The sequence below is a fragment of the Xylocopa sonorina genome, chromosome 1, assembly GCF_050948175.1.
Source record: "Xylocopa sonorina isolate GNS202 chromosome 1, iyXylSono1_principal, whole genome shotgun sequence".
NCBI lineage: Eukaryota > Metazoa > Arthropoda > Insecta > Hymenoptera > Apidae > Xylocopa > Xylocopa sonorina.
The window spans coordinates 8572781-8599859 of record NC_135193.1 but is presented as its reverse complement, the minus strand read 5'-3'; the positions used below and the strand labels follow the sequence as shown (position 1 = coordinate 8599859).

The 27079-nt window shown below is 34.8% G+C and overlaps 5 protein-coding genes and 1 long non-coding RNA gene across 10 annotated transcripts; 3 read left to right on the top strand and 3 right to left on the bottom strand.

Moving 5' to 3' along the window:
• Nucleotides 1–12: 12 nt before the first annotated feature.
• On the bottom strand, nt 13–11167 carry LOC143428623 (uncharacterized). Of its 2 annotated transcripts, none has more exons than XR_013102446.1 (2): nt 11035–11167; nt 13–452 (listed from the first exon to the last, which is right to left on the bottom strand). It is a non-coding gene; the product is annotated as an uncharacterized LOC143428623 (long non-coding RNA). The 2 variants fall into 2 exon arrangements; XR_013102447.1 differs by lacking the exon at nt 11035–11167 and adding an exon at nt 5559–5633.
• Nucleotides 11168–12106: 939 nt separating this feature from the next.
• On the top strand, nt 12107–13207 carry LOC143428613 (uncharacterized). Its single transcript, XM_076903637.1, has 4 exons — nt 12107–12310; nt 12393–12463; nt 12613–12958; nt 13040–13207. The coding sequence occupies exons 1-4, from the start codon at nt 12212–12214 to the stop codon at nt 13148–13150; spliced, it is 627 nt and encodes a 208-aa protein (XP_076759752.1). The 5' UTR covers nt 12107–12211; the 3' UTR covers nt 13151–13207.
• On the bottom strand, nt 13131–14923 carry LOC143428600 (hydroxyacylglutathione hydrolase, mitochondrial-like). The gene is made up of 5 exons (XM_076903613.1): nt 14773–14923; nt 14404–14519; nt 13895–14237; nt 13712–13815; nt 13131–13631 (listed from the first exon to the last, which is right to left on the bottom strand). Exons 1-5 carry the CDS (start codon nt 14840–14842, stop codon nt 13359–13361), a joined length of 906 nt encoding a protein of 301 aa, XP_076759728.1. The 5' UTR covers nt 14843–14923; the 3' UTR covers nt 13131–13358.
• Nucleotides 14753–17311, top strand: LOC143428570 (ATP-dependent DNA helicase Q1). Of its 3 annotated transcripts, XM_076903576.1 has the most exons (3): nt 14753–15058; nt 15194–15237; nt 15407–17308. In XM_076903576.1, exon 3 carries the CDS (start codon nt 15466–15468, stop codon nt 17146–17148), a length of 1683 nt encoding a protein of 560 aa, XP_076759691.1. In that variant the 5' UTR covers nt 14753–15058; nt 15194–15237; nt 15407–15465; the 3' UTR covers nt 17149–17308. The 3 variants fall into 3 exon arrangements, with proteins under 3 accessions (XP_076759691.1, XP_076759695.1, XP_076759682.1); XM_076903580.1 differs by lacking the exon at nt 15194–15237; XM_076903567.1 differs by lacking the exon at nt 14753–15058 and having other exon boundaries at nt 15183–15237; nt 15407–17311.
• Nucleotides 17312–18596: 1285 nt separating this feature from the next.
• On the top strand, nt 18597–22711 carry Tbc1d16 (TBC1 domain family member 16). Its single transcript, XM_076895934.1, has 5 exons — nt 18597–19562; nt 19640–19979; nt 20047–20472; nt 20548–20841; nt 20918–22711. Exons 1-5 carry the CDS (start codon nt 18689–18691, stop codon nt 21300–21302), a joined length of 2319 nt encoding a protein of 772 aa, XP_076752049.1. The 5' UTR covers nt 18597–18688; the 3' UTR covers nt 21303–22711.
• A 1282-nt stretch (nt 22712–23993) lies between these two features.
• On the bottom strand, nt 23994–26376 carry LOC143428587 (transmembrane protein 104 homolog). Of its 2 annotated transcripts, none has more exons than XM_076903598.1 (6): nt 26167–26376; nt 25880–26001; nt 25715–25799; nt 25131–25505; nt 24870–25047; nt 23994–24700 (listed from the first exon to the last, which is right to left on the bottom strand). In XM_076903598.1, exons 1-6 carry the CDS (start codon nt 26203–26205, stop codon nt 23994–23996), a joined length of 1506 nt encoding a protein of 501 aa, XP_076759713.1. In that variant the 5' UTR covers nt 26206–26376. The 2 variants fall into 2 exon arrangements, with proteins under 2 accessions (XP_076759713.1, XP_076759705.1); XM_076903590.1 differs by having other exon boundaries at nt 25670–25799; nt 26167–26370.
• Between the last annotated feature and the right edge of the window lie 703 nt (nt 26377–27079).

Genomic DNA, 27079 nt, shown 5'->3' with positions numbered 1-27079 from the left:
CTTCTCCTGCTGCTTCCTCAACTTCCTCTTCTACTTCTCTTTCCCTTTCTGCCCTCTCTTTCCACTTCCTGCAGCACTTAAAAACGCGCGCACGGCTAGAAAAAAAAAGTTATATCGCAATAACGATCGCGATCATATAACCGATTTAAAACTGATCTAGTTTCGTCCTTGACTTAAACAATGGTAAACACGGCCACTCGTAGAGCTGTCTAGTGAACTGACGGCGTAACGGCAACAACGACGCTGACGACCTGGACGAATTCGTAATGTTCCGAACGTAGCACCGGTGGATCGCACCTGGACCGCCACCATCGCAAACGTGGCCCAGGGTGCAGTAAGCTTTCCTTCTCCTCGGGCCCTGGTTAATCGGGACCGCCTCCTCCGCCGCGAAACGATCGTCAACCCAGGCACCCATACGGCGAACGGTACTGCTTCGGATCTTGCTGTGTATTCTACAAGAAAAATCAACTCTCACTATGATGCGTCATTGTTTAAAGTGCCGTTTCTGACATTTCTTCTACAACGAACAGTAAACGGAAATTTCGTCAACCAAAAGAAATTGTTCGCTTTCCGAGCGCACTGCATTATCCCCAATAATATTCCGTTTACACTCTATTTCTAAAAGCTTGAGAAAAATCTCGCATAAATCAATATTGTCCTCGAGCTCAACAACGTTTCCGTTATTAATATCGATATCCTATATTCTATTCTTCCGGCTCTCTCGTTTCGTATTTATAATTATTATTAATAGTTGCCCTACGTTCCGTTCATATCCTTTCTTATGTATCTTGAGATGTGCATAACATAATGCTTTTGTTATTGGATCTACAATGTTCTCCTTATGAATTGTAGGTATCTAAGAAAGGTTTCTTTAGTTCATTTTCTGAGCATATACAAGCATTTTTCCGTTTACGTCATTCGCTGTTTCAATTAATCACGAATTCATTTATTCTAGCGGCGTCTCTTTGGAAATTGCAAAGGAGAAGGTAAAACGTAACGTTTAAAAGTATACTTGATATATATATATATATAGTAAAAAAGAGTTCGTACAAATACTCCTTCCGTCTGACCTTGTTCTCAAGTTGCGCCCGTTTTTCCGCCATATCAATTATTCAACCATCTTCGCGGCGAACGATATCAGAGTCAACCGAAACGATTTAGAAAGCCATCGCGAGGGTGTTCGCGATCGATACGATCCTCGGATGTTTTAAGCGGACGAACATTGCAGATATCCAAATGAGATCAACCACGTTGGTTAATTCGTAACAAGAGTAATTGGAACGCGACAATGGTTTCACTTCAGAAATAAGGTCAGCCGGTAGAAATTATTATAAACTACCAGTTCATACTTTTCCCGTGCGGATTTTTTAATCATTTTCACGTTTCATAATACTTTCTATATTCGTGTACTTTACTAAATACATTGTACATCGTACTAATTTCTATTTTTTATGATAACTTTATGGCAAAGATGGTATTCGTTGCTAAAATCCTGCGAACCCGCCGTGACCTTAACAGGTCTTAACCAGTTACTTACTATTAGAAAAGATCAGTGGAACGCGAATATGGCACGTAATGGGCTAACATGGGACCTTATTACAGGCTCGGAACAAAGACATTTATCTCCCGTTACGTAAACCATCGTCGACTTAAATACTACACCCATCCATCTCTTCTTCTGTTGCGCGTTCCTTCTTGTCAAAACGCCGAAAATAGAAGGCGTCGTGTAATAACCCTTCGCGTAGCCAAACGTAATAACGAACCACGACGTGTTTCGCAACGTCGTCCCACCAGCGGATACGTCGGCCGTAAACATTGCCAGACGGAGAGTTCTCACGTTCGTCACTCTGAATCCGATGTTCGGCAGAGGGACGCGCGTCGACGTTGAGATTTGCTTCTGGCACTTCGTATAACCAGCCGAAGTAGCTCGAGTTAGAGTCGGCGATTATAAATGAAGTTCATTGTGTATGAGTTGCTATCAATTTAACAGTGGCCACGACGATCACGTGCATATCTCGCGATCCCCTGTCTTTTCCTTCCGTCAGGTTTCTCCTTATTCTTCTCCACCGTGGCCCCGTTTGTATCGGTCTTATCGACGCTGGCGTATTTATCAACCCCGGAACCCTGAACAGGGATCGTTTACGAAACGAAACGCGTTACTCGTTATCATCGATACTACGCTCCGCCGCGTCTCGAGATCCGTTTACAGCGACGTTCTCGTCAGACATTCGAACTCGAGGAAATTTTCGTATACGCGATTGTTCGGCCGAGTGTGAATACCCAAAGCCCCTCAGATACACGTACAATTGGAGCGCACGATGTCTCGCTCTCTCGCGGTCTCTCTTATCAGATCTGACGAGCGAAGAGACATTTCCGAGAAGAGTTTCCTCGAACTCTTCGCAAATATCATCGTAGTTATCTTGCTTGTACGAATATAGGCACGCGCGCGATTTCGGTATAAAAAATTCTGGTACTCGGTGATTTTTCGATGGAATGAAAATTCTTAGTTGAAATTATCATTTTCGAATCGATGGTCGAGTAAGAAGACGCAGAGCAATGATGATACTTTACGAAATAAGCGTCTAACGTGTGTATTTAAAAATGCATATCTGAACTAGCGAACTATCGATTTTCACGATTTTTAAATAACACCGTGGGCAGTGGGAAGAAGATGAAGCCGCACGAATGCCTCTTCTTAATTCGTGAAAATAATTGCGGGTCTAGCGGCGACCTCGATCCAAGTCTCAAGGAAGAGGACGATTTACTTTTTGCACGAGAACCTTAGACTACCTCGATAAGAAGCTCACACGTGAACAACCACGAGATTCGCGCGTGTATCGAAGGTATAATAGTTCAGAATTATAAATTAGCCTGATCGATGCAATTGATTTTACTTCCAAACGCATCGCTTTTTAACTCGAAAAATATCGACAGGACCGTGACATTTAAATGTCGCCAGGTCCGAAAGGTCCGACATTATTCGAGCCACGCGAACCGTCGAACTGCGAGCACTTCTACTTCCAGTTGAATTTTTCACATTTGATACACAGAGCTTGCTGCTCGGCATTACAGAAAGCGGACGGTTGAAGAGAAAATGAGGAATCATTTTAAGTGGTTGCTCTCTTCCTGACCCGTGCCAAGGTACAACAATAGAACGTCCAGAACATTGATCAGCCTCAAATATAGGATAACAAGTTGCCAATTGTAAAATGAGTATGGCGCAAAATAGGTGGTTGGTATCAGGCAGGGAAAATCTTGGGCGATTTTGGCACTGTACCCGCCAACTGTTCGCGGACTAAATTCATCTGCTAAAGCTTTTAAGTCTTCCCGGCGTGAATTTCAGCCGGCGTCGCCAGAAAAAGCTTCCTATTACCGTAATTGTATTAGCGATTAAACGAAGTGAAAGAAGAATAAGCGGACAAGGATGAAGTAGAAGAAAACGTTACGCAATTCCTGTACGGTACGCTATTAATCAGCTTTAGGAAGTCCTTTCTTGTACGTGTTAGAGCTGATGTCCAGAACAGCGGTTCTAAAGCTTTTTTCAGTGAAAATTAAATATTACTATCGCGACAGCCAATTTTAGAACAGCTGATCTAGAAAGGTTGTTAAAATGTTACCGTAAACACGTAAGTATGTAAACTGTGCCTTGCGTCTTACCATTTAAACAAACGAGAACTATTTTACGTTTAACGGGAAAGCGTGCGTTCACTTGCTTGCATCGAAAATGTAATGTGCAGAATTGAAAGGAGAAAACATATGTTAAAAGTCTTTAATGTATCATGACAAAATGCTCGGTCGCAACGCGTTTACTTTTCAGAGGCTACAAAAGATATTTTAATACTCGCGCTGTAAGCGAGTATGGCACAGAAAAAGAGTGAGTACGAATCACGCTTCTGTCGCAAAGGAACGTTTTAGGATTCAGCGGATCGTAGAGCATTAAAACCGGACGGGAAATAAAAATATTTATTAATATCAACGAAGGATTAAGTAACATCTCCTAATAATTCGACGTACAAATTTAATTTTCCTTATTATCGACGATGCAATTATGTAAAAGAATCGACTTCTAACACAAAATCCGCTTTCAGCTTCGCTCCATCGAATATTATTCATAGTTACCAATGATTTAGTGAGATAACCAGCTAAACTTCCTCGGTATTATTATTCCACGCTGATTTAACAAATCTAGCAATCTAATCTACATTCCCTTAACTAAACTATCTTAACTCACGCCGCACTTAACGTTAAGTCCGTCCAAAGTTTTGTTTAGCTAACTCCCAATTTACATCCTTAAACATTTTTTCCATCTCACATGCTTCACATTCATACGCTACGAATGAAAATAATCCGAAGTGAAACGAACTTAAATTAAACAACCCCATTTACAGACGTATAAGGTGGTCGTGTGCTATTGTACGCAACGCTCCATTAAAAAAAAAAAAAATTAAGTTGACCTTGACATCTTAACGATTACGCCCACAAGCCAATTGTTCCCCATGTATTTAGGTCCAGCAATCAACCACAGAATAAATTTTGACTAATTGTTTCGCATTCGAAGGTGATCATCACTTTTGAAAAGTTGAGCAGTTTTCTGATAGCGATCGGATTTTTCTATAATTGAAAGATTCAGAAACTTGATTAGACTTACGGTCATCGTTCCGCGAAGCGGTGGACCACGTGGTGTTCTCTAATCGGATGACAGTTCAACGTTAATCAAAGGAATGACCAACATTTGACCGGGAAACTATGAACCTTCATTATCAGTACGCAAGGAGAACGAACTCGTAGCACCACGTGCTGCGTTTAATCATCCGGTTTTGTTACGCCAAATAATATTATCAATCTCGTGTGTACGTTGCGTAGATTCCAGGGAAACACTTTCGAGATATTTTATTAATAACAACCTTCTTATTCTCGCCCATCGAATTCGAATGTTTAATATCTGTTTAATAGTTACGAGTAAGATATCATTCAAGAAACTGTGACTACCGTAAGTAAGTAAGTAAGTAAGTAAGTAATAGAACACGCCTGTAATCGTTAAGGTAAGTTTCACATGCACTTGCATATTAAAATTGATAAGCACAGGGTAAAGTATCAAGTACCAGAGAGCGCGTTGCCCTTATCAACACTAGATACTAATCACACTTCAAAGAGATACACCGATCGAGCTGGTGTAATGAAATCTTCGATAAGAAGAAATAAAATTTCATTTTTATCTAATAAAAATACTTTAGTTTATTGCGAATCGTGCCTGTATAGTAACTAGCAATATTAATGACAGCGATTAATCAACGTACACCATTTTAGCGTAAACTTGTATTATTATATTAACGAAATACATACACGTAACAACGTGGTCACCATTCCTAAAAGGCTATTTTAAAACATCCTTGAGTGTATCTTAATAAATGTTAATTCCCTCCTTGGTAGAAATCAATTCAAGCTTGAAGCTGTATTTCTGTTTATATTTAGATAATTTGTAAATCGTATCGCCGTTTCGTGGCAGATCGCATTGACATTGAATCAATAATAGAAATGTATAAAAGAAGGAAACATACCATGATGCAACGACACCTGTTCCTTTTAATCCTGATAGAAAAACACAATGGTGGCCAACGATCCTCGAAAAGTATCAAGACGCTTCGTTCACGTGCCAAAAGCAATACACCGAGCACCACGTATTATATCGGACTTCACATCGTTAATTTTAATCCCACGCGTACGATAAAATTCACATTACTGTTCGACGGGAAATTTCACCGAACCGAAAACACTTGAAGTTAACGATCGATCGTATTCTTTATCAAATTTCATAATTTATTCCCTTTTATCGTGTACCATGAATCCCGTTAAGAAAATAGCCGGGCCTGGCGGAATCGTAGAATCGATCGATCGATCGATCGATCCTTATTTAAGATCGAGTCCCGTTGAGCGACTTTTCGACGTCCTGCGAAATCTCGTCGCTAACATAGACGCAAGGATATGATGGCACATTTCACGGAATTTCAGGGGACACTCGATCGTGGTAATCCTTGATTGTACAGGGTCTCAACCGGTTTTTATCACGAAAGTGAGGCTGAGATAAGATTTCTTAGATTTCCAGAACGTGATTTCCTTTCAGTCGTTTACGCTATCGATACATAGACGTACACAGAAAGTCGGTATCTCGTGTCCTTTCAAAATGCCTGAACGCAACTATTTCTGTTATCGATGACCGGTCGAATCGAATGTTTTGTTTACCTCGAAAGCGTTGGGGAGAAAACAAGCGCACTAGTTCTCTCGTCTGGTCGATTGACAGAGGCAAAAGATGAGGGAGATGAAAAAGAGAAAAAAGAAAACGAAGAAAGCTGGTTATTCGATACGGCTTCGCGAATTACTTGTAGCTCGAATGAATTTACGGGCAGCTGCGTACAGAAGAATTACGCGAGTCGAACTAATTTAATTCGGTTTTATTTATCTTTATGTCGCATCGCGGCACAGTTCTTCGCGCGTTCCTTGCGTAATATATCAACAATCACAGAATAACAAACGAATTCTGTCGATAATTAAGAAAGGAAAACTCTTTACACTGACACTTTACTAATGAATATTACGATTATCAGGTTACTCATCATCAAGTGTTGTTAAAACCAGAAGAAATAGGAACGTACATTCGCCCGTCTCGATAGGTCACATGTCACACCTCAAAAGGATACTTCCCCATACTAATTGCGATGAAAAATAAAGATCGTTGCGTTTCGAGATTGTTTCGTTTCCCGTTAACCTCGCTGGAATCACTTCGAACGTTCTTTCGTAATATTCCAGTTCACACGAGCACGAAGAACAAGGTAGGACGTGCGCGCGGTCTTCGTTTCGAGTAAATAAACACGAAAGTTCGTTTTCCTCTAATGAAATGGTCGTAACGGTGCCGCGTAGAGCGTCTCGGGTGTGCGCACGAGGACGGCCGAACTAATACTGATAGCTGGCAATGCTCTCGCGAATGCATGCGAGTGTGCCTCCAAGATACAAGAGTTCTTCGTCACTGCTCTTAACCGTGTCTTCCCCCTTTATATACAATCGCGTGTTCTGCCTGTTCGTGAAGGAGCATCATTGATGCGGAGGTGCGAATACGATAGACCGTCAACGATAAATAGTCCCCTCTGCGAACTAACGCCCCTCTAATTTTCGATAATTACCACTTTAATTTAATGTACAAATTTGTGTCAATTCCGTATCTCGATACGTATCGACGTAACGAAACTTTATGACATTTTTCTGGCTATTGTGTCTGAACAAAGTCGGTACGGATGATCGACAGAGAATTTAGAAAATGAGAAAGAGAAGGGTGGAATCTGAATACAAATATTGATGTTGGGATATATTAAGTAGTTTCCAAGGTATCAACGAAGAAAGCTTCAGCACTGTATATGGCACTACTTGCACAACAATTACGAAACCATCAAATCCTGTCTATACAATCATTACGATCAAGATATTTACACAATGTAAATAAATGTAGTAAACGTTTCAAGCGATGCGCACTTGCGTGTAATCAATTGTCAGGAAATTAAATTATCTTGAAATTTTCCAAGAAATGTATGGTTTTCCTGTTGTTGGTTAATTTAATTTTCATGAATTTCGTGGAAACATAATTAAATGCGAACTATGCGGTGACATTAATAGTTTTCCTATAGATTTATATATCCGCATCATGTTTTCCTCGTATAATATGTAAACAGTTCTAATATATTCAAGTTGACACCATGAAAATTGTACAAGTATATACATTTCAACACTCGCAGGCTATAAATTTAATTTTTAACGAACTCAATGTTGCATATCAAAACTCTATTAACAAATTTATATACGTACGTGTATTATATTTATGTTTATGTATATTTGTGTATTATAACTGTATAGGAATAGTATATGAAAATATGGTTGATAAACGTGTTATTGTAACTTTGATAATTGGTAATCTAATAAGCATCTTGACCATTGTTCTTTTATTTGAACAATCTGAAATGGGCCATAAATAACTTTCACGCGTCTTTCTCCTGATAAAATCCTGACGAAATCTTTACGACTCCTCTCAAAATACAGGCTTCGACAAAAGTCAACAAACCTTCTTTATCTAATTATGTAGATACTCTAATTACTAACAATGCACTTTAAAACTAGCGCGTCAGATTTCAAACAACTCAGATTATCGACCTCGAACCTATTAATCTGCGTATTAGTCAAGATAAATTCCAAACTACATTCCTTCGATCAACCAAACCTTTACTATCTAATTTATCTGAGGAGTAATCACTGTTCACACAATTTTTGGATTTTTACAGTCAATTTGTACTAAAAACAATGAGCTCTAGAAACGAAGAAATGTTTTCATATTATTTCCTTAAATTCTTTAATTGCAATACAAACACCTATCAAACTCCATGGAAAAGTTTTCGCGGAAAAGATGATACCTTGGCCTTTAATTTAAAACCCCCGAGTTCCTCGAAACTAATTGTGAATGCAAAGCATAGAGAACTACACCCGTTCCTAAGCCTGAGACAAACTACGTGTTTATCAGGAAAACTTATTGCGAATCACGCTTGCATCGTCTATTCAACCTAAAAAATAATACATTATGCATATATTTTTCACATCCAATTTCAACAATATGTATTTAAAATTGATAACTTTGATGATTTAAACGTACCACGTGATGCTAAAGCGTACACAGGTTACCGGCTATCCAATAAGAAATATTTTTACTTAAACAGTGCCACGATCTCTCATTGGTCGGTTGCGTTTATGTTACTGTCACGTGAGGCGCCAAAATCCAAAATGCTTATACGTAAAACGATCGAATATATTGAAGAAGAGAAAAAAAAACAATATGTCGCGTTTAGCAAAGTCGTTTTCAATTGAATAAAAATATCCAGTTATTTTAATAGCATAGTACAACTTCAATAGAAGGTTAAAAACACGATAAGATAATTCACGACAACAAACTTAACTAACCAACGAACTCCTCAATTCTCTCTAACCATATACTATTTATCTACCATATGCGTACAGTGCGCTTGATATTTATAATCGACACCACCCGATATTCGACAAGTAGAACTTATAAAGTGTGATCCATTCATAAAGTATTTACTACAATGACTAATATTTAGCCTGCTTTGAAAATACGCGGATACGTTTCTCTTGATATTACAATTTCGATCAAACCTACATAGAGCTTCATTAAAATTGATTTTAAAAAGTTTATGTTCATCATTTAAGATCGTCGAACATAAGATACGTAAACAATACCCAATACGATAAATTAAAAAAAAAAAAGAAAAGAACAGGAAAACTGATCATACTATATCAATAGCACGTTTTCAGCTATGCGAAAAACATCTGAATCTAGGAATTACCAGTTCGAAGAATCTGAAAAGATTACGATTCGATGTCGCGTACAATTCTGCGCAGCATTGGTGCATAATTAGGCCGTAGCTACGAGGGAATATCAGAAACCTTTAAAAAGACTCTTCCTCGTAGAGAAGAACACGAGGATCCCTCGAGAAGCCTGCATTGCGGACCTTTGTATCGCACGGAACATTTTACAGTGTAATCCTTCTACCAACGGAAAGAAAAGGAAATTTATTCGGCCGACGCAAGAAAGGCACGCTGAATTTGTAAAGCTCTACGGTAGTTCTCACCTGTTTGAAATCCTTAACTTCGTCCTAAGATTGTTACGTACAGAAGATGTAATATACTTTCAATTCTCGTTGATATTAAACTTTCACAAGGTATCACTGTTCGTAATCTAGCATCAACTCACATTAACTTAATTATAACTCATTAAAAAAAAAAAGAAAAAAAAATAGGATACTTCTCCCTTACTGTGGTCACAACTACATCGATGATCGCATTAATGCGATACTTCAACGATAATTATCCGAGTACTTGATATAAAAGATACAATCGTTGCCTATTTACCTTAAAACATACTGAAAGAAACTTATTTTCATAATTACTCAGTTTTTGCAATTCTAGCCTTACAAGCTATCCGATAACAAGGAAACTATCGCTAATAATTACATGGCTTTATATTATGCTCTTTGTAACCAATTTAGTAACAATTGAAGCGAAAGAAATATTGTTTTTCTTGTTTGTAGTAACTAAAAATATCGTAGAAAGTAATATAAACACTTTATTCGTGTAAAGTGTAAATCGATAATACAGATTGCAACATACCGGGCTTCGATGTTGGTGGTTAAATTTTACAAGGATCAAATGGGATCACACGCGCGATAAACTTTTATTCTGCTAACTTCTAAAGAGTTACCTTTCAATTATTTATATACTTGTAAATATTAAGGATTGAAATTGATGCGTTATGATGTACTTCATTGATTATTTCATCTTGCAATAATACCGAACTGGTGATACAAATATAACACGTCTAAACTTAACAGGAAGCCGCTAAATGCCATGAAGTAACCGCCATAGTAACGTGAATGTTTATTTCTGGCGAACGAAATTATATTAATGTAAATTTACGCTACGTACAAATTTACGTACAATATTTAATAAAAAAGTATATAAAATGATGCTTTCGGATAATTTGTTTCATCCTCTTTTAAAGTAAAACTTATTTTTTAAATATTATACGACATAATTACATCTTCTTTTAAAACAGGGTTAAACAAGAAGATACTTATTTCACGAAATATCGTTTTCCTTCTTGTTTAAAACCTAAGATGACAGACATTTGTTCCACGTACGTACGTTATTCCAGAAATTACGATAATATTGAATTGTTACGTTTAATAAACATAATTTTCCATAAATAGTGACAATACAATGATTGTAAACAAAATAAGCATCAGCTGATCAGCTGATCGTGTTACCATACTGCAATGGCTGCTATTGATCTCACGAACAGGCTCTTTCGCACGCGCGTGCTGCGTTAAAACCCCTTCTAGTCATTTCTACGCACGCGATTAAACTTCATCTAATATCTCCTTTTACTTCTTAAAAGTTGTCGAATAAAATGTTCGTTTTACTCACCAAAAATTCACCTGCCAGACTGGAGCGAATGCTAAAAAACTGCCACGCGCTCCATAATACGTGCGGGAAAAACAGTAATTTACAACAAACGGAAAAAAGAACGAAATGGTGTACGAAAACTGTAAACACGATTTGGAAGGCTGTCGGTGTAACGTCAGCGAAACAAATGACACGGTTGCCGGCAAAACGAAGAGGATGCTGTTTGTTTGACGGTTGAACGTAAAAATTGAGATTTCGAGAAGCGACGAAAGAAAGGAATGACGCGACAGGGACGACCGATACGTGTTTTGACCGTGTCTCAAGTCCAGGGTGAATTGTGATTAGTTGCGCATGTGTATCGACGCAACCCTTCTTTCACAACTTTCATTGGTCGCTTTAAGAGACAGGGACGACACAATCTCGGGTGCAGAATCAGTGGGGATAAGAAATATAAAATTTAATTATGACCAGCATTTACCTTCGCGTTCATTTTATTTAATCGAAAGTTAATATGAGATTATCTGAATACAGCTTCTTCTTACTATGCCGAAAACTTTGATTATAAACTGTAATTACAAATTGTGCAATATCTCTTACCCCACTATAATATATATATATAGTAATGGAATAAATATTTGTCATAAATATGAAATAATGTAACAGATAGGTTTACTACTATAATCATCTAAATAAATAATTTACTCCATTTCTATCAGTTTTATCCACTGAATATATTATTTATTATCGATATATATATATATGATCTTATTTCAACCAATTTTCCAAGATTCTAATAGCGAATTAATATTAAATAAATAATAATTGCTATGTTATATATTATACACGTATAAACTTTGTGTATATACAAATGTATATATAAATGATTGTTTATGTAATTTTTAAGTTCTGAATCTTATAATTCGAGGTAAAATTTATTCGAAATACTAATTCGGCAATGAAAAATTAGTTACCTATAATAAATGAATTCATCATTTCGTTTCTTGTAGAAATGGCTAATCCTGTTGTTATTATTATAAACGTAAAGCAACAATGTTAACTGATAAGAGATATTTATACTAGCGGCATCTATCATATTACTGTTCTATTATGGTAAATAAATGTGTGGAATCTGTCGACATCGTATAAAAACAATGTAAAAAAAAATATTAATTTCGTTTATTTAAAACTTACAATTAAAATGTCAGACGAATCAGAGTACGACGTAGAACCAGAAGAGTTTGATATTTATAAACGAAAATATCAATTACTGCTAGATAGATGCGAAGTATTACAACAGGTTTATATTTCGATTTACGTTCTATATACTTCGCAGTTATTTAACATTACAGCGAATGAAATTAAGAATTTTTTAATTATAGGAAAACGAAAGATTAGTTTATCGTATTCAACGAGTTAGGAAACTTCTGAAACGTACAAGAAAGGAAAAAAAGTTAGTTCAATTTCTAGGTTATGTATTAAACACTACTACAGTATAATCAACGCTATTTGTTCTTGAGATAATAACGCAATTAAAATACGTGCTTGGTGCATAATTGTTAATTATTACCGTATATTGACAAGGTATTGTTTTTACAATAGATTTTTAATTGATCGTTTGGATCAACATGGAGATCGTTGGAGAGAAGCGCCTATGGGTGTTCTTGAAGAAAATAATGTATTTCAAGTGATAACTAAACCAGAAAAAGGTCCAAAGGCTACAGCTCATAATTCAAAAGAAGAGAAAACTAAAAAAGGAACTAAACGAAAAGGTGCAAAAACAGACCCGAATGCTCCAAAAAGACCAGCGAATCCGTTCTTCCAATTCTGTCAAGAACAAAGACCTCGCGTTATGGAACGTCTAGCTGGTGAACCAGAACCAAGTAAACAAGAACTCACTAGACAACTTGCAACTACGTGGAAGTCTCTTAGTTCGGAAGATAAAAAGGTTTGTATTCAAAAGATGAAAAAGTCATTTACATTTTCCGAGTGTTTCAATTTAAATACTTATCATACATATTCCTTTTAGGTCTATTATGACATGTACGAACGATCCAAAGAGAAATATGTCGCTGAAATGCAAATTTATAATAAAAAATCGGAAGACACGCCAAATCAAATGCCTTTAAATATAACATAGTATTTGTATTTAAGATAAGTAATATTTGTAAATATAAATTTGTAATTTATAATCATATATTTGCACATATGTCAATATTTATGTATAGAAAATCAAAGTAAAATTTTATAAATAAAATAGACAAAAATTTGTTTAGGAAGAACATTTTGTGTCATTTGTAAAAGAAGCACGTAATCATGTCTGAAATTTTTGTAATAAAGTAATAAACTTATGCTTTAAAATTATCCTTCTCCCTTCTAAGAAATGCCATAGTTTGAATTGGATCTTTTTGTTCGGTATGATCCATGACAGATTGTTCATGAACTCGCATAAATGGATTTGTCAATTTTTCTTCCTGTATAGTACTTGGCACAGTTGGATTATGCTTTTCACGTTGTATACGAACCCATTCTATTTTTTGGCGAATCGCTTCATTTTCTGGTTCTACATGTTTCCCAAATTTCAAATTATTTCCAGTGTACTCGTGACCACAATACACTTTCTGTAGAATATTCAAAATATATTTTTCTGACATTAACAAAATTATTCGGAGTGAAATATTAGCTATTATCGTATGCTTACAGTTTCATTGGGTAATGATCCCAAAATTTCTATAAGCGCTTTATACATTTGGTCTGCTGTACCTTCAAAAAATCTACCACAACCACCAGCGAAAAGCGTGTCTCCTACATAGCAATATTAACATTATCTTAAATAACTTTTTATAAGTAAATTTAAAAGTATAACTCATTTTCATTCTTTTACCAGTAAAAACTACAGGAGGATCTTGATCTCCGGTAATGTAGTAACAGATGTGTCCACTAGTATGACACGGTGTTGCAAGACATTGAACTTGCAATTTTCCAATATTAAAGGTATCGTTGTGTTTTACTTTACATGTGAGTCCTTCTATTCTATCATCACCGCCATATACTTGAAGATTGTTGAATTTTTTACATAACTTTGAATTTCCCCCAGCATGATCCCAATGATGATGAGTGGTCAAAACTTTTGTTAAACTGACATTATTTTGCTGAACAGCAGATGCGACACTGTCAGGATCAACGGGATCAACAATTGCAGCTTCCTGTGATGCTTCATCAATAATCTTCCAAAATTACAAAGTTTCGTGTTAAATAAATTTCGATTATAATAGACTTTATATAATACACGTAATAACTTATGACTTTAAATAGTCATAGGATCAAGTGTCTTAAGAATATTAAAAGATTAAAAGAATAAAAGTGAATAAGTATGAAGAATGAAATACGCACAAGGTACATGTAATTATCTTGAAGAGCGGGTAAGATTTGCACCTTCATATTCGGGTATTTTATTATGTTAGGCACAGAATGCGTTGCATAAAAACCATTCGTTGAAATACTTTTTGCTGAAAAAATAAAAATCAATATTATAATATCACTGAGGCTCAACATTTGCTATTATCTTGACTGATAAGGCTTTTGCCTAGAACATTTTTTAATTTACATTACGCGGTACAAAACTTCCATATGATAATAATATTTATTAAAAAATAAAAAATTATTACTGTTTTTCAGAAAAATTTGGCTAAATCCAAAGATTCGTGGTGTATAGAGAAGTAATGTACATGTACTAAAAAATATGACGAGAAAAACGAATACCCTTAAAATACAAAGATGTTAACGTATTTTCAAGCCAAGTAGGACAACCGCGAAACATCGCATTTAACATGATCTTTTATATATTTAATATTGAAACTTAATTAGATTTCGTACGACAGATTGCTTAATATCGTACTCTAAACGTAATGTTACTTGCCTGATAACGACGTAATATAGCTATGTCACCAGAAAACAACGGGGCTCAGCTGATCAGTACGATGCAATACCGGCGGGAAATGTGTCAGGTTATGTGTCTCGGTTTATGAATTGCTGTTGACACATAAATGTAAATATTTTAACGTAACTTAACTTGACACTTTTATTTATTTAACGATTATTTATTTAACGATTAAAAACTATACTTTTATGAAACTATTAATTTATATGAATATTTTTTTAATTTATCTACGATGTTTGCGAGTAATTCGAAGGAAGTAATAGTAATAGATAATGATGACCATCAAGGTTTGTACTTGTATTATTACACTTGTAAAATTAAAAATATTATTTTTATACATAAAATAATTTAAAACGCTATATGATATTCCTTTGTTTGTCGTTACTACCTTCATTCATGTAAGCTAAATTTAAGTTACATATTTCTAAGTTTATCTCTGTAACATTATCGTTTTAGGCACAGAAGAAGAAGAAATAGCCGCTATCAATTACGAATTGAAGCAGATCGAGAATGAAATGCAAAAACTTGAAGATCGTAAACAAATTTTAACTCAACGCAAAGACAAGCTACGAGATGATGCGCTTTTGAGGAAAAGTTTGTCCGTATCAAAGAAGGATTGGAATAAACAAGATTTTAGTTGGTCAAAGGATTTAAAGAAAGCTTTAAAGGATATCTTCAAAATAGAAAAATTCAGAGAATTGCAATTGCCAACTATGAATGCAGTTATGTCTAATGAGGATGTTATATTAGTTATGCCCACTGGTGGTGGCAAAAGTCTATGTTATCAATTGCCTGCTGTTATTAGCAAAGGTGTGACGATAGTAGTTTCACCATTAGTGTCGCTAATGGAAGACCAATTGCATGGATTGCAAAAGAACAATGTAAAAGCTAGAATGTTAAGCGCGAAAAGTGATAAGGAAAATACAAAAATTATAATGAATGCACTTATAGACAAAAAGTCTGATCTGAAATTAATATATGTTACGCCAGAATATATGGCAAAATCCAATCGTTTTATGAGCAAGTTGCAAAAAGCCTTTGAGATGAAACGCTTGAATTGTTTCGCTATAGATGAGGTGCATTGTTGCAGCCAATGGGGACATGATTTTAGACCTGATTATAAATTTTTAGGTGTCTTAAAATCCATGTTTCCAGGAGTACCAATTCTGGGTCTGACAGCCACTGCGCCAGCTAAGATTATAGTGGATGTCCAAAAAATATTAGATATCCAAGGTTGTTTAGTTTTAAGAGCCACTTTCAACAGGCCAAACTTATTTTACGAAGTTCGGCGTAAACCAGCCGATAAAAATACATGCTTAGCTATGATAGAAAACTTATTGAAAACTAGATTTAAGGATAAGTCTGGAATTATTTATACAACTACTATCAAAGATGCAGAACAATTGACAACTGATTTAAGATCATTGGACTTAAAGGTGGGATGTTATCATGCAATGCTGGAACCAGAATACAGATCGGAGGTGTATTCTAAATGGATATCTGGCAAATACCAAGCTGTAATTGCCACTATTGCTTTTGGATTAGGTATCGATAAACCAGATGTAAGGTTTGTTATTCATCATTGCATTTCAAAGTCGATGGAGAATTTTTATCAAGAAAGTGGTCGCGCGGGTAGAGATGGAAAAAAATCAGCGTGTATAGTATTATATAGGCTGCCAGATGTGTTTAAATTAAGCACAATGGTGTTTCAAGATAAGGTTGGCTTGCAAAATTTGTATAAGGTTCTCGCATATTGTTTAGATCAAACATCGTGTAGACGTAGTTTAATTGCAACTCATTTCGAAGAAATTTGGTCTAGGAGTGACTGTGCAGAAATGTGTGATCACTGCAAGAAACCTAAAGAGAATAAACAAATAAATATAGCCCAATATTGTAGGCAATTATATGAAATTATGACTAAAGCAGTACAAAGTGAAACAAGATTAACTACCTTAAAACTAGTAGATGCTTGGTATGGCAAGGGTGCATCGACATTACGTGTATCATCTATTCCAACACCAAAATTTACAAGAGAATCAGGGGAAGCAATTGTAGGACATTTACTCGTTAATGGTTATTTACAAGAAGATTTCCACTTCTCAGCATATTCTACAATATCATATTTAAAACGTGGACCTAAAGCAGTGTTGGCGCTTGATAAAACTCATGAAATACTTTTCAATTATGAATTACACTAATGTATACGAGTACATTGTAGCCTGTGATATAATAATTTCTTCATTATCGAAGAGGCATAACACTGATCGAATAAGATATTACTTTAAATCTTTAAATGTTTTCAATCATTGACGAGTAATTTTATATTACAATATATTTTAACTTTATTAAGTTTTTAAAATGGTTCCTATATATATATATAAGTTCTTAAACATAATAACAATACTATGTAACTTTGTAATTCCCTGCGTAAAAAAAACAATTTTTATAAATGATATTTATAAAATTACATGTAAAATAGTTGTAAAAATTACTATTATTGTATACATAAAAGTGTACAATTAATATATAAATGTTTGAACATATTAATGTGTAAAGTTTGTCAGCAATCATAGGAAGCAATAAACGATTTTAAATACAAGTGTACTTTACTTTTTGCATGATACCGAGAGAAATAATTGTAATATTTAACACGCGGAGAAAAATCAATAAAAACCGTACATATACACATACGCGCGCGCACACGCACACAACATTAGCAACGCTATGTCGGTGGCTCGGATAGTAAGCTAACCACCAGGTTCACGATCAGATGGGAATATTGATCCTGGATAAGGGGCATCTGTGTTCTGTCTATTGGCAAACACGTTTTACTACACCGCTAAGTGGTGAATCGAAACTGCATTAGATTTACAATTTATCCACAGTAAGAAATTTAACAACGAGATAACGTGAATATCCGAGTGATCGTAAACGATTTATAAAAATACTTCAAATTTTCATTCAAAGTTCTGTCATAATAGTGACGTGCCGTTATGATACATCTTTCATTCATGAATCCATTCAAGTGAAAGTCGATCGAACAAAGTATCATTATTCTCAACAATTTTACACGCGATGAAATCCTGACGATCTCTAACTTTTAACAAAGATTTGACAGCGTATCATTCACGTAATACGAGGGTAATTAAGAGCAGGTAAAGAGAGAAAAATTGAGTGATTGAGATGCATGCTTCTCCATATGCGTACAACTTTTATCGCGTTTATATATATATATGTACCGAGTATCAAAGCTAATTGGTGTGATAAGATGCGTGCATGGTTAAACAAGGAAACGATAGCGGGAAAACGTAACAGGAAAGAAAAATCAGTTCATTGTAGCCTTCCGATGCAGGTTTATTCGCGCGCTTCTGCGCGACTAAGTTTGACCTCTGCAGTTCTGGTGGTCTATAGATACCTTGAATCAAGTATCTTTTAGGTATTTTTTTTTAGGATCGTCGAGAGAAAATAGTGAGACAAAAGACTTTTAACCTTCGCGCGAATATTGTGTATTGTGCACAGTGTGAGAAATACTTTTGGATTCGTATGAATTTGTTAGTTCGCGACAGCCCGTATATCCTCGCAATCGCGTTCAACGATCGTCGCACGGGTTTCGTTGTAATTGTGCGACGATTGAGTGCTGTCCGAGGAAATTTGACCGTAGAAACCACGAAAATCCCACGCGACGCTTTAACAAAATTAACTAGATGACTTGGATGCGCCAGTCTGTCTCAGACAAAGATGCCTCTGCCGAATATCCTGAAAAAGGCAAGCAGTTATATTTTAGGCGATTGCAATCAGGACAATCGTCGCACGATGTATCAGGATGGCGAGGCGTTATTCTGCAAGAATAACGTTTGCGTCCACCCGCCGACCTTAATGAGGCAAAACTCTGACGTGGTGCATCATCCTGGATACATGGCCATAACCTGCAGGGTGAACAAAAACTCGAACGTACCGACGTTGCATCTCAGTTGGATACCGAACAGCACGCTTCGTAAACATCCGACGACGTTAGAAAATTTAAGCGCCAAGAAAGCTGCTGACTGCACCGCGCATCGGGACGTAGACATAACTTCCCATCACTCTCAGATATCGGAAGAGAGTTGCGATTTAAAATGCGAGTACGAAACTGGCACCGAGAAAGTCGACGTCTGCTTAGAAGTGAAGGAACCTATTAATTGCGGGGATTGCGAGCGCGTTTGTTCCGGTGGTTTTCCGCGAAATGGACGCCACGGGAACGACGATGCGGAAACGAGAAACGATGACAGAGAAAGTTTATGCGAGGATCCGACTCTGCTCAGATCGGAATCTAAAGAAACATCGGCTACCAATCGGCAGGAGAACTATCACCGATCTGACAGTTCGTCGGTAATCATACACGAAGAAAGTGATCACAGCATCAGCTTGAATCGATTGCGTTCTGAATCATTGGGCTCGAAGAATGACGAGAATCAATGGTGCAAAGATTCGAAGATTTCTGAAACGCACGAAAGCGATAGGAAAAGCCTTGACGAGGAACTTAGATACCCTTATTGTGACGATGTCAGCCTTAAAAGCCGTAGTATGTCCTTAACCTCTACCTGCAGTTTATCTGTCGGCATGTCCTCGGAAGGTAGTTAATTAATTGTTAGAATTCTTTCCTTCTTAATTTGTAGCCGCTGTTAACACGTGAAATATATCTCTTTGTAGTTGAAGAGATCCCATCGTGGATGAGGTCGCCTGAACTTTTAGCTTTACAGCATAACCTCACATTTCCTGAAAGTGCAACAGCTTCGCCAGTAACGTTACGTAGAGCGCACAGATGTAGGAGGTTTTCAGTGGATCTTAGTGAAATGAGATCCCTAAGACTGTTTTTCGCCGATCCAGCTTGTACCTCCGGTCAATTAGTAGTTGCGAGTAGGGAGAGTCAATATAAGATTCTACACTTTCATCACGGTGGTTTGGACCGATTGGCGGCGACTTTACATCAGTGGCATCAGTTACTTTACCCGCGATTGGATACAGACACAGAGGAAACGCTTCCATACAGGTAGTACTTAAAGAATACAAAAGAATCAACATTTGGTTGAACACCACTAATTTTTTTTATAATTCAGGCATTTCATGGTATGTCGACCAGAGGTAAGTCGCGATGAACTGCACCCAGAGGAAGGACAAGTACCAATGATTACATCGTTGGCTTGGAAAGATTTATTAAACGAGAGGGGTCAAGTAGAAGATGATCTAGCTCTTCGTAAAGGAATATTTTTTGGTGGATTGGAACCTGCATTAAGGAAAATTGTGTGGCCCTTCCTTCTCCATTGTTATTCATATCAGAGCACTTACGATGACAGAGAACAAATCGATGCTATTCGAAGACAGGAATATGATGAAATACAAAAACGTAGGCTGAGCATGGGCCCGGAACAAGCTGAACATTTTTGGAGGAACGTGGTGTGTATCGTAGAAAAAGATGTTGTTCGTACTGACAGAGGAAATCCTTATTATGCTGGGGAAAATAATCCAAACATTGAAATAATGAAGTATGTATAAACAAATGTATTGCTAATTATTGAACCCATGTTATTATCAATGATGTGATATCTCATTTTTTCCAGGAACATTCTATTAAATTATGCTGTTTATAATTCTCGATTAGGATATACTCAAGGTATGTCTGATTTATTGGCACCTTTATTGGCTGAACTTAATTCCGAAATTGAAGCGTTTTGGTGTTTCGCCGGCTTAATGCAAAGATCTGTAGCAGTATGTACGCCTACTGATGTAGACATGGATAGAAATTTGTGTTATTTAAGAGAACTAGTTAGAATAATGGTACCAGACTTTTATGCGCATCTACAAAAACATACAGATGCCTTAGAACTTCTATTTTGCCATAGATGGATTCTTTTGTGAGTACATGATTTATGAATACCCTGAAAATTAACCATCCGTGGAATTATATTTTTACTAATACTTATTTTACAGATGTTTAAAGCGTGAATTTCCTACCGAAGTGGCGTTGGTAATGTGGGAAGCTTGTTGGGTAAATTATTTAACAGATCACTTTCATTTATTTCTTTGTCTCGCCATAATGTGTGTTTACGCAGACGATGTAATAGCGCAAGATCTTAGAACGGACGAGATGCTGTTGCATTTCAGTTCTTTAGCTATGTACATGGACGGAAATCTCATACTGAGAAAGGCAAGAGGCCTACTTCATCATTTTCGTCAGTTAGTTCGTTTGCCGTGCACATTAGCAGGACTCTGCCGCCAATGTGGTCCGGGAATGTGGGATAGTACTCATGATCCCGTTATAGAATGCGTAGGTCATGACGATGCGCCCTGTCCATATTTAAACAATTACGAATAACGACCTAATTTAACAAATGTGAGAAAAGCATCCTATTGTTAAAGCTTTCAAATTATTCTTACGTTAACTAAGCAAATGAAATGCTACTCCCGTGTAAAATAAGTCATATAAGCCACAGTTGATTAAATGTTGTAAGTAATAACAGATGTTAATGAAAGTAATGTTGAACTCGTATACTGTTTGTACGAAGAAATTCTTAATCATTTTAATATTACGAACAGAAAAAAATATATATACATTTATATTATCGCGAATCTTATTTGCGTGATTTCATAACTTACAAATGCTGATCCAAGAGTATCTAACAAATTATGTTCGATAATAAATAAGGAACTGAAAGACATATCTTAAAAATCAACGTTCAGTGAAGTTCACTATCAGTTAAAGTAATTTCAAAGGTTTTAGTAATAACACATCTAGGACTCTTATAGAACAAAAGCATTCTATACCAAATGATTAGATAGAATTTCAGCAATTCAGACGAGTTCTGACTTAAAACTTGTAGTACAATTAAAGACTGATGACCAAAGAAAAATGGAGTAGTACAAGCATTCTAGTTTTTAAATCTCCAGGCAGAAAGAAAGCTTTTTCACTACATACAATCATTATACTATTTATTTAATGTAATTGAAAATGTGCCATTTTCAGCTTGGAAAAGATTTAATGAGTTGTGATGTAAAATCAAAAAGTCTAATTTAATATCAACAAAAAAAAAAAAAAAATCAAATATAATTCGATGTAAGTATCACAAATATTTATTAAAGTACATTCAAATTTCTTGGTCAATTAATAATATACGTGTTCGCTTTGGGATATTTACTTCTATAATATTTTTTTCTACAAAACAAAAAATTTAAATTCTTATTATACATTTGTTATATGTAAACATAATTATAAAGTATTTTTCATTTTTTTATATGTTAAATGTTTTAGTAAACTTATGACACTAATTTACATAGATAATTAATATAAATGTCTTTTGCTCAAAAGTAATTTTTTTCTTACTCTAGTAACCCAAAGTGTGTTTATGCTAGTCTATCTGCTCAGAAAAATGTAATCGAAAAAGTAATTCTTTCTATATACAAGTCGTTTAATATTTTCATTTATCTATAAAATTCATACTCTTCACTGTAATGAATGTATACACAGAGAGAATTGTTTGTATGATATCTTACAACTTGTGGAAATAAACTTAAATAATTATTAATAATTATCGATAGTCAACAGAGTTGAAAAGATTTCATGCAAATAATAAAATGCTTTTATTGTGCCACCTTGTGTTGTTAGACTATAACAGAGAAATCTATTCGTGTTAAAATTTGTTCTGCTAAGTTTAAAATAAGATATATCTAGAAATATGTATGTATATACAAAAATAAATTGAGAAATAAGCTCATATGTATAATTATTTCTTTATTTTCCTTTACTATTAGAAAATATATGTATATATAGGTATATATATACCTTATATATTTATAATACTACACACTATACAGGTACACGGTATGAGAGGCATACTTTGAATACTTTTTTGGCAGTTTTATACCACATATAAAAATATGTTCTGCAATATATAAATGGAATTCGTACAATTAACAATATTTCATTTGATTTGCTTAATTTTTTCCTGTGTGCATTAAAAATGAAACATGCTAACTGTGTACTTTAATAGCATTCTATATAATACAGAATGATATTGATTTTTAGTGATCTTAAAATTAATATATATTGAAAGATATGCCTGTTTTTAAGGAAAAACATAAAAGCATTTTAAAGCTAAAGGATATTTTAATCTAGTATTATTACTTTTGAAGGAAAGTAAACAATAGTTTTCTTTAAAAATGATTAGGTCAAAATGAGCCAATGGCAAAGGAAGCATTATAATCCTTTTTTTTTTCTAATAAAAAATGACTTAATAGGCCAGCAAGTATTTTGGAATATATATTCGTTATGTTCTATAATTTCAGATATGCACCTTCATACCGTTTGAATAGCAGATAAAACATTATTAGTTGACCACCAAATATCACTTACTTGAAAGACATTTTATATACAGTAAAAACTGTATCAACAATGACATATTCTATACTGAATCAGAATATAGATACAAAAGATAAAGCATATATTATATAAAAGTTTAAAACTTAAATTAAGCTTAGTCACTCTTGACTTATATGAGATTGATTCTGACTTGTGCCAGTGTATTGTCAGTTGACTGTGACACATTATGTCACAACGAATGTTTGTTATCATTATTACTATTTTATCATCCTTTATATATTAAAAAGGATGATATTCTGATAATGGCGCAAAAAAGAAATTAAATGAAAGTAGCTTATCAATGACCTATTTAAACACATAGTTTTCTATGAGGATTCTATTAGATACCGATAAGTATTTACTAATCTTTTCAAAGAAATATTTTGCTTATTAGTAACTTATTATTAAAGTTACCATATCAAAATTTAGTGTATTCTAATTAACATTTTAACTTAAACGTTAAAATTATTAATATCACAATTTTCATTGTATATGTTACTGTAAATAATCTGATTTCAGAGTCAATGATATTATTTTAGATATGCACAATATTTCTCGAACTTTAATAACAGAATAATTAATTATGCACCATTGTGTAATCCCTTTCTGTACTTTCTTACTTTTTTGTTTTTGTACCTTATATATCTTTTATCATAAATGAACACTTCCAGTTTGGAAATGAATTTGTATGAAATTCACTGATACCAAAATCATGCAAGCAATGGCCCAGGCCATAACAAAAATTAGCCAACAATTACTAGAGAATGGACTCGCAAATTTATTAACAACGCCAAGACCAATAACTTTGTTCGTCTTTTGTCTGGCATAGTACACCAAAAACGTTGGGATCACGTACTGGATTCCTGCACCAGCGTATGATCCTGTAATACCCACTAATATTGATAAATCTTTGGTACTCATAGCGATTAAATACGGTGGCAGTACTGCCAGTATGGGTAGGATAAGTTTCCGATAACACGTATAAGAATTGTCTTCATTGAAGAACAACGATTGTAAATTATTTCTAAGAGTGATAGCTATGATAGGGAAGCTCGTACTCAATGTGAATACTGGGAAGAGCGCCAAAAAATATTCTATAATAATAATGAAAATATTGTTACTTTTAGTGCAATCTCCAGATCCGTGAGGGCTAAAATCCAAGGTATAGAGATCATCTAAATGTTCGAATGCAAAGGCTCCACTCAGTGCCAGTAGGAGGTAAAAAAATGCTATCAACAGATAATCTAATGCCAAAGATCGAGTCAAGGTAGATTTGTTTGCAATCGGAGCGACCAATGCAGGTAAGGAATGATGACACATAAATGAGTAAATACAAGCACCAAATAAACCAGGAATACCTGAAATATATAGTTTTACTTATAATTATTGAAATATTAGATATTATAAATTCTGAAGTAAAAAATAATAAAATTGTGTTTGCACAGAAATTTTATATAACTATGCTCATGAACAACTACAACTGAATACCCCACAAACATGTATTTCTACTATATGAAGAAATCTTACCTGTAATATTTGCTACTGGGGGATTGCCTTGTGAACCATAAACAATTAAATTTTTCAAAGCATAGACAATCATTATAGTAAATGCAAGCCATCGCATTGCTGAAGTTAGAAGTTGTAAATATTTAGTCTTTTGAATATTAAAGAACACAAAAGGCCCCAGTAAGAGCACAAATGTAGTCTGAAAATAACATTTCGTATTATTGTACGTTGGTTGCGAGTTGTTACAGAAATAGATATCAATATTGTTATCTTTTAACATACAAGGAACATCCTATATCCATCTGATCGATTCAGAGTAAAGTTTTCCCAGCAGATTTCAGTATCTGGAATTGTATCGTTGCATGTAAAATTCGCTGGTTGATAAGTACAAACAACATCAGTTATGGTTTTTGCAACAGCTGCTCCATAAATGCTTAGATCTCCATAAAGATATATAGTGAAACATAAATAAAATAACGTTGTGCCAAATTTATTAAAAAAAATTGATGCCATCTGTCCCATTTCTATCTTATCACGAATTATGTAATATCGATACGTCATGTCCGTACAATCAGGACTAGTCGAAAATGGTGTAACAAGAGGCGTATCTTCAGAATCTGAATTCGAAGGACCAGATTCACCTAATGTCTGAAGTACCTAAAATTATAAAGTAATGTAAGATAGAACATACTCTAAATTAAAAATGATTTAAATGTTTAAAAAAAAAAGAAAAGATGAAAAACACCTTGCTCTATATAAAAGATAGAATGCTAGCGAAAAAAAAGTCCGTAGAGAGCAAGATGTAGAAAAAATCTAAGAACCTCAGATTCTGTTTCGGTGAAAGATGAATCTTGAGGAAAACATACACGTTTTCGGTGCTGAATGTGCCGCCAAGTTAATATAGCATTGGCGGATGCCATTACCTCGATCACAAATGTAACTGTGATAAAACTATAAACATAGAAGGGATAATATGTAATTGAACTTTGAAATTGATTAATTAAGTTATAGCATAATAAATAGTGGTATACCTTATAAATGCTAATATTAAAATGACACTCAGTCCAAGAGCCCATCCTGCTCGACTAAAAACAGCAGGTAAGGTTAAAGCTCCAGTGCCAACGATTAAATTAAAAACGTATATAAGGCCGACCTGAAAGATATATTAATAACAAAGCTCGATACGCATACGAAAAACAGTCATAAAACAGCAATTAATTATTGAATCAGACAGTTAAGATAAGTATTGTTTACGATCAAAGGTTATGAGATACTATATGTCGAAATTACAAAAACCGTAACAAGATTCTAAACTTACCCATGTCGAATATTGGTCGGTTGAATTTTGCTCGGGCATCTCGATTCAAATTGCAAATTAAAATGAATCACTTTGCTCGAGGCTTTCTATTGTTGTTACATGCATATGTCATTGACTTGACTATCACTTTGTACTTTTCCAGTGATGATCCGGGAGCAAGTGTCTCTGGTATCATATGAAATCTCAGAGCAAAATTCCCCCGACTTCCTCTCCTCTAATCTATAATCTATCCTACCTATTTATGATATTATATTTCTATTTATTTTATCGTTTATTATATACTGAAAAAGAGTATCGACGAAACTAGAAATTTAAATTGATATCAAATGTATCGCTTGGTTGAATAGTTTGCGCCATGGTCGATTTCGTAAACTAAATGTACCGTGCTGCCATCTAATTGAAAATTTCAAATACGATCACTCTTAGCAAAAGCGATCGAAGTATTATTATTCAACATTGTTATATGTACTACTTGTACGTGTTCCTTAATATTTATCAAATTTTTATATGAATACGAATTTTGATGACTGTGTCTTAACGAATAAAATTTGATAATTATTCCTAAACGTATACGGATTTTATTACAGACTGATACATAATATTAAAAGCATTCCCAATAGGACTTAAAATATTTATCATTTGGAATAAAAGGAAATGTAGAAAACATTTAAAACTAATGCCATAAATAAAGTCACTCGTTCATTACTTGAAGATTCGAGTTGTGAATATTTAATAAAGCGGTATTATTAAATACATAAATATACTATAATAATGAAGTATTGAACTTTAAATAGAATTGAAGATTCCCTAAACGACGGCATTTTTATAAAGAAGTAACAGATACCACTTCATTGAAAATAATTTTTATTCGACTGAAAATATAAACCTAATTCTTAGAGTAATATAAATTTTT

Coding starts and splice junctions, on each gene's coding strand:
- LOC143428613 (XM_076903637.1), top strand. CDS start 12,212: ATGTCAGACGAATCAGAGTACGACGTAGAACCAGAAGAGTTTGATATT. Junction 12,311..12,392: donor GATGCGAAGTATTACAACAG/GTTTATATTTCG, acceptor TTTTAATTATAG/GAAAACGAAAGATTAGTTTA. Junction 12,464..12,612: donor CGTACAAGAAAGGAAAAAAA/GTTAGTTCAATT, acceptor TTTTTACAATAG/ATTTTTAATTGATCGTTTGG.
- LOC143428600 (XM_076903613.1), bottom strand. CDS start 14,842: ATGTTAAATGCGATGTTTCGCGGTTGTCCTACTTGGCTTGAAAATACG. Junction 14,238..14,403: donor AAGATAATTACATGTACCTT/GTGCGTATTTCA, acceptor TAATTTTGGAAG/ATTATTGATGAAGCATCACA. Junction 13,632..13,711: donor GATCATTACCCAATGAAACT/GTAAGCATACGA, acceptor AATATTCTACAG/AAAGTGTATTGTGGTCACGA.
- LOC143428570 (XM_076903567.1), top strand. CDS start 15,183: ATGTTTGCGAGTAATTCGAAGGAAGTAATAGTAATAGATAATGATGAC. Junction 15,238..15,406: donor AGATAATGATGACCATCAAG/GTTTGTACTTGT, acceptor TTATCGTTTTAG/GCACAGAAGAAGAAGAAATA.
- Tbc1d16 (XM_076895934.1), top strand. CDS start 18,689: ATGCCTCTGCCGAATATCCTGAAAAAGGCAAGCAGTTATATTTTAGGC. Junction 20,473..20,547: donor CCAAACATTGAAATAATGAA/GTATGTATAAAC, acceptor CATTTTTTCCAG/GAACATTCTATTAAATTATG. Junction 20,842..20,917: donor TGCCATAGATGGATTCTTTT/GTGAGTACATGA, acceptor CTTATTTTACAG/ATGTTTAAAGCGTGAATTTC.
- LOC143428587 (XM_076903590.1), bottom strand. CDS start 26,205: ATGCCCGAGCAAAATTCAACCGACCAATATTCGACATGG. Junction 25,506..25,669: donor TCACCGAAACAGAATCTGAG/GTTCTTAGATTT, acceptor TTATAATTTTAG/GTACTTCAGACATTAGGTGA. Junction 24,701..24,869: donor CCCAGTAGCAAATATTACAG/GTAAGATTTCTT, acceptor TATATATTTCAG/GTATTCCTGGTTTATTTGGT.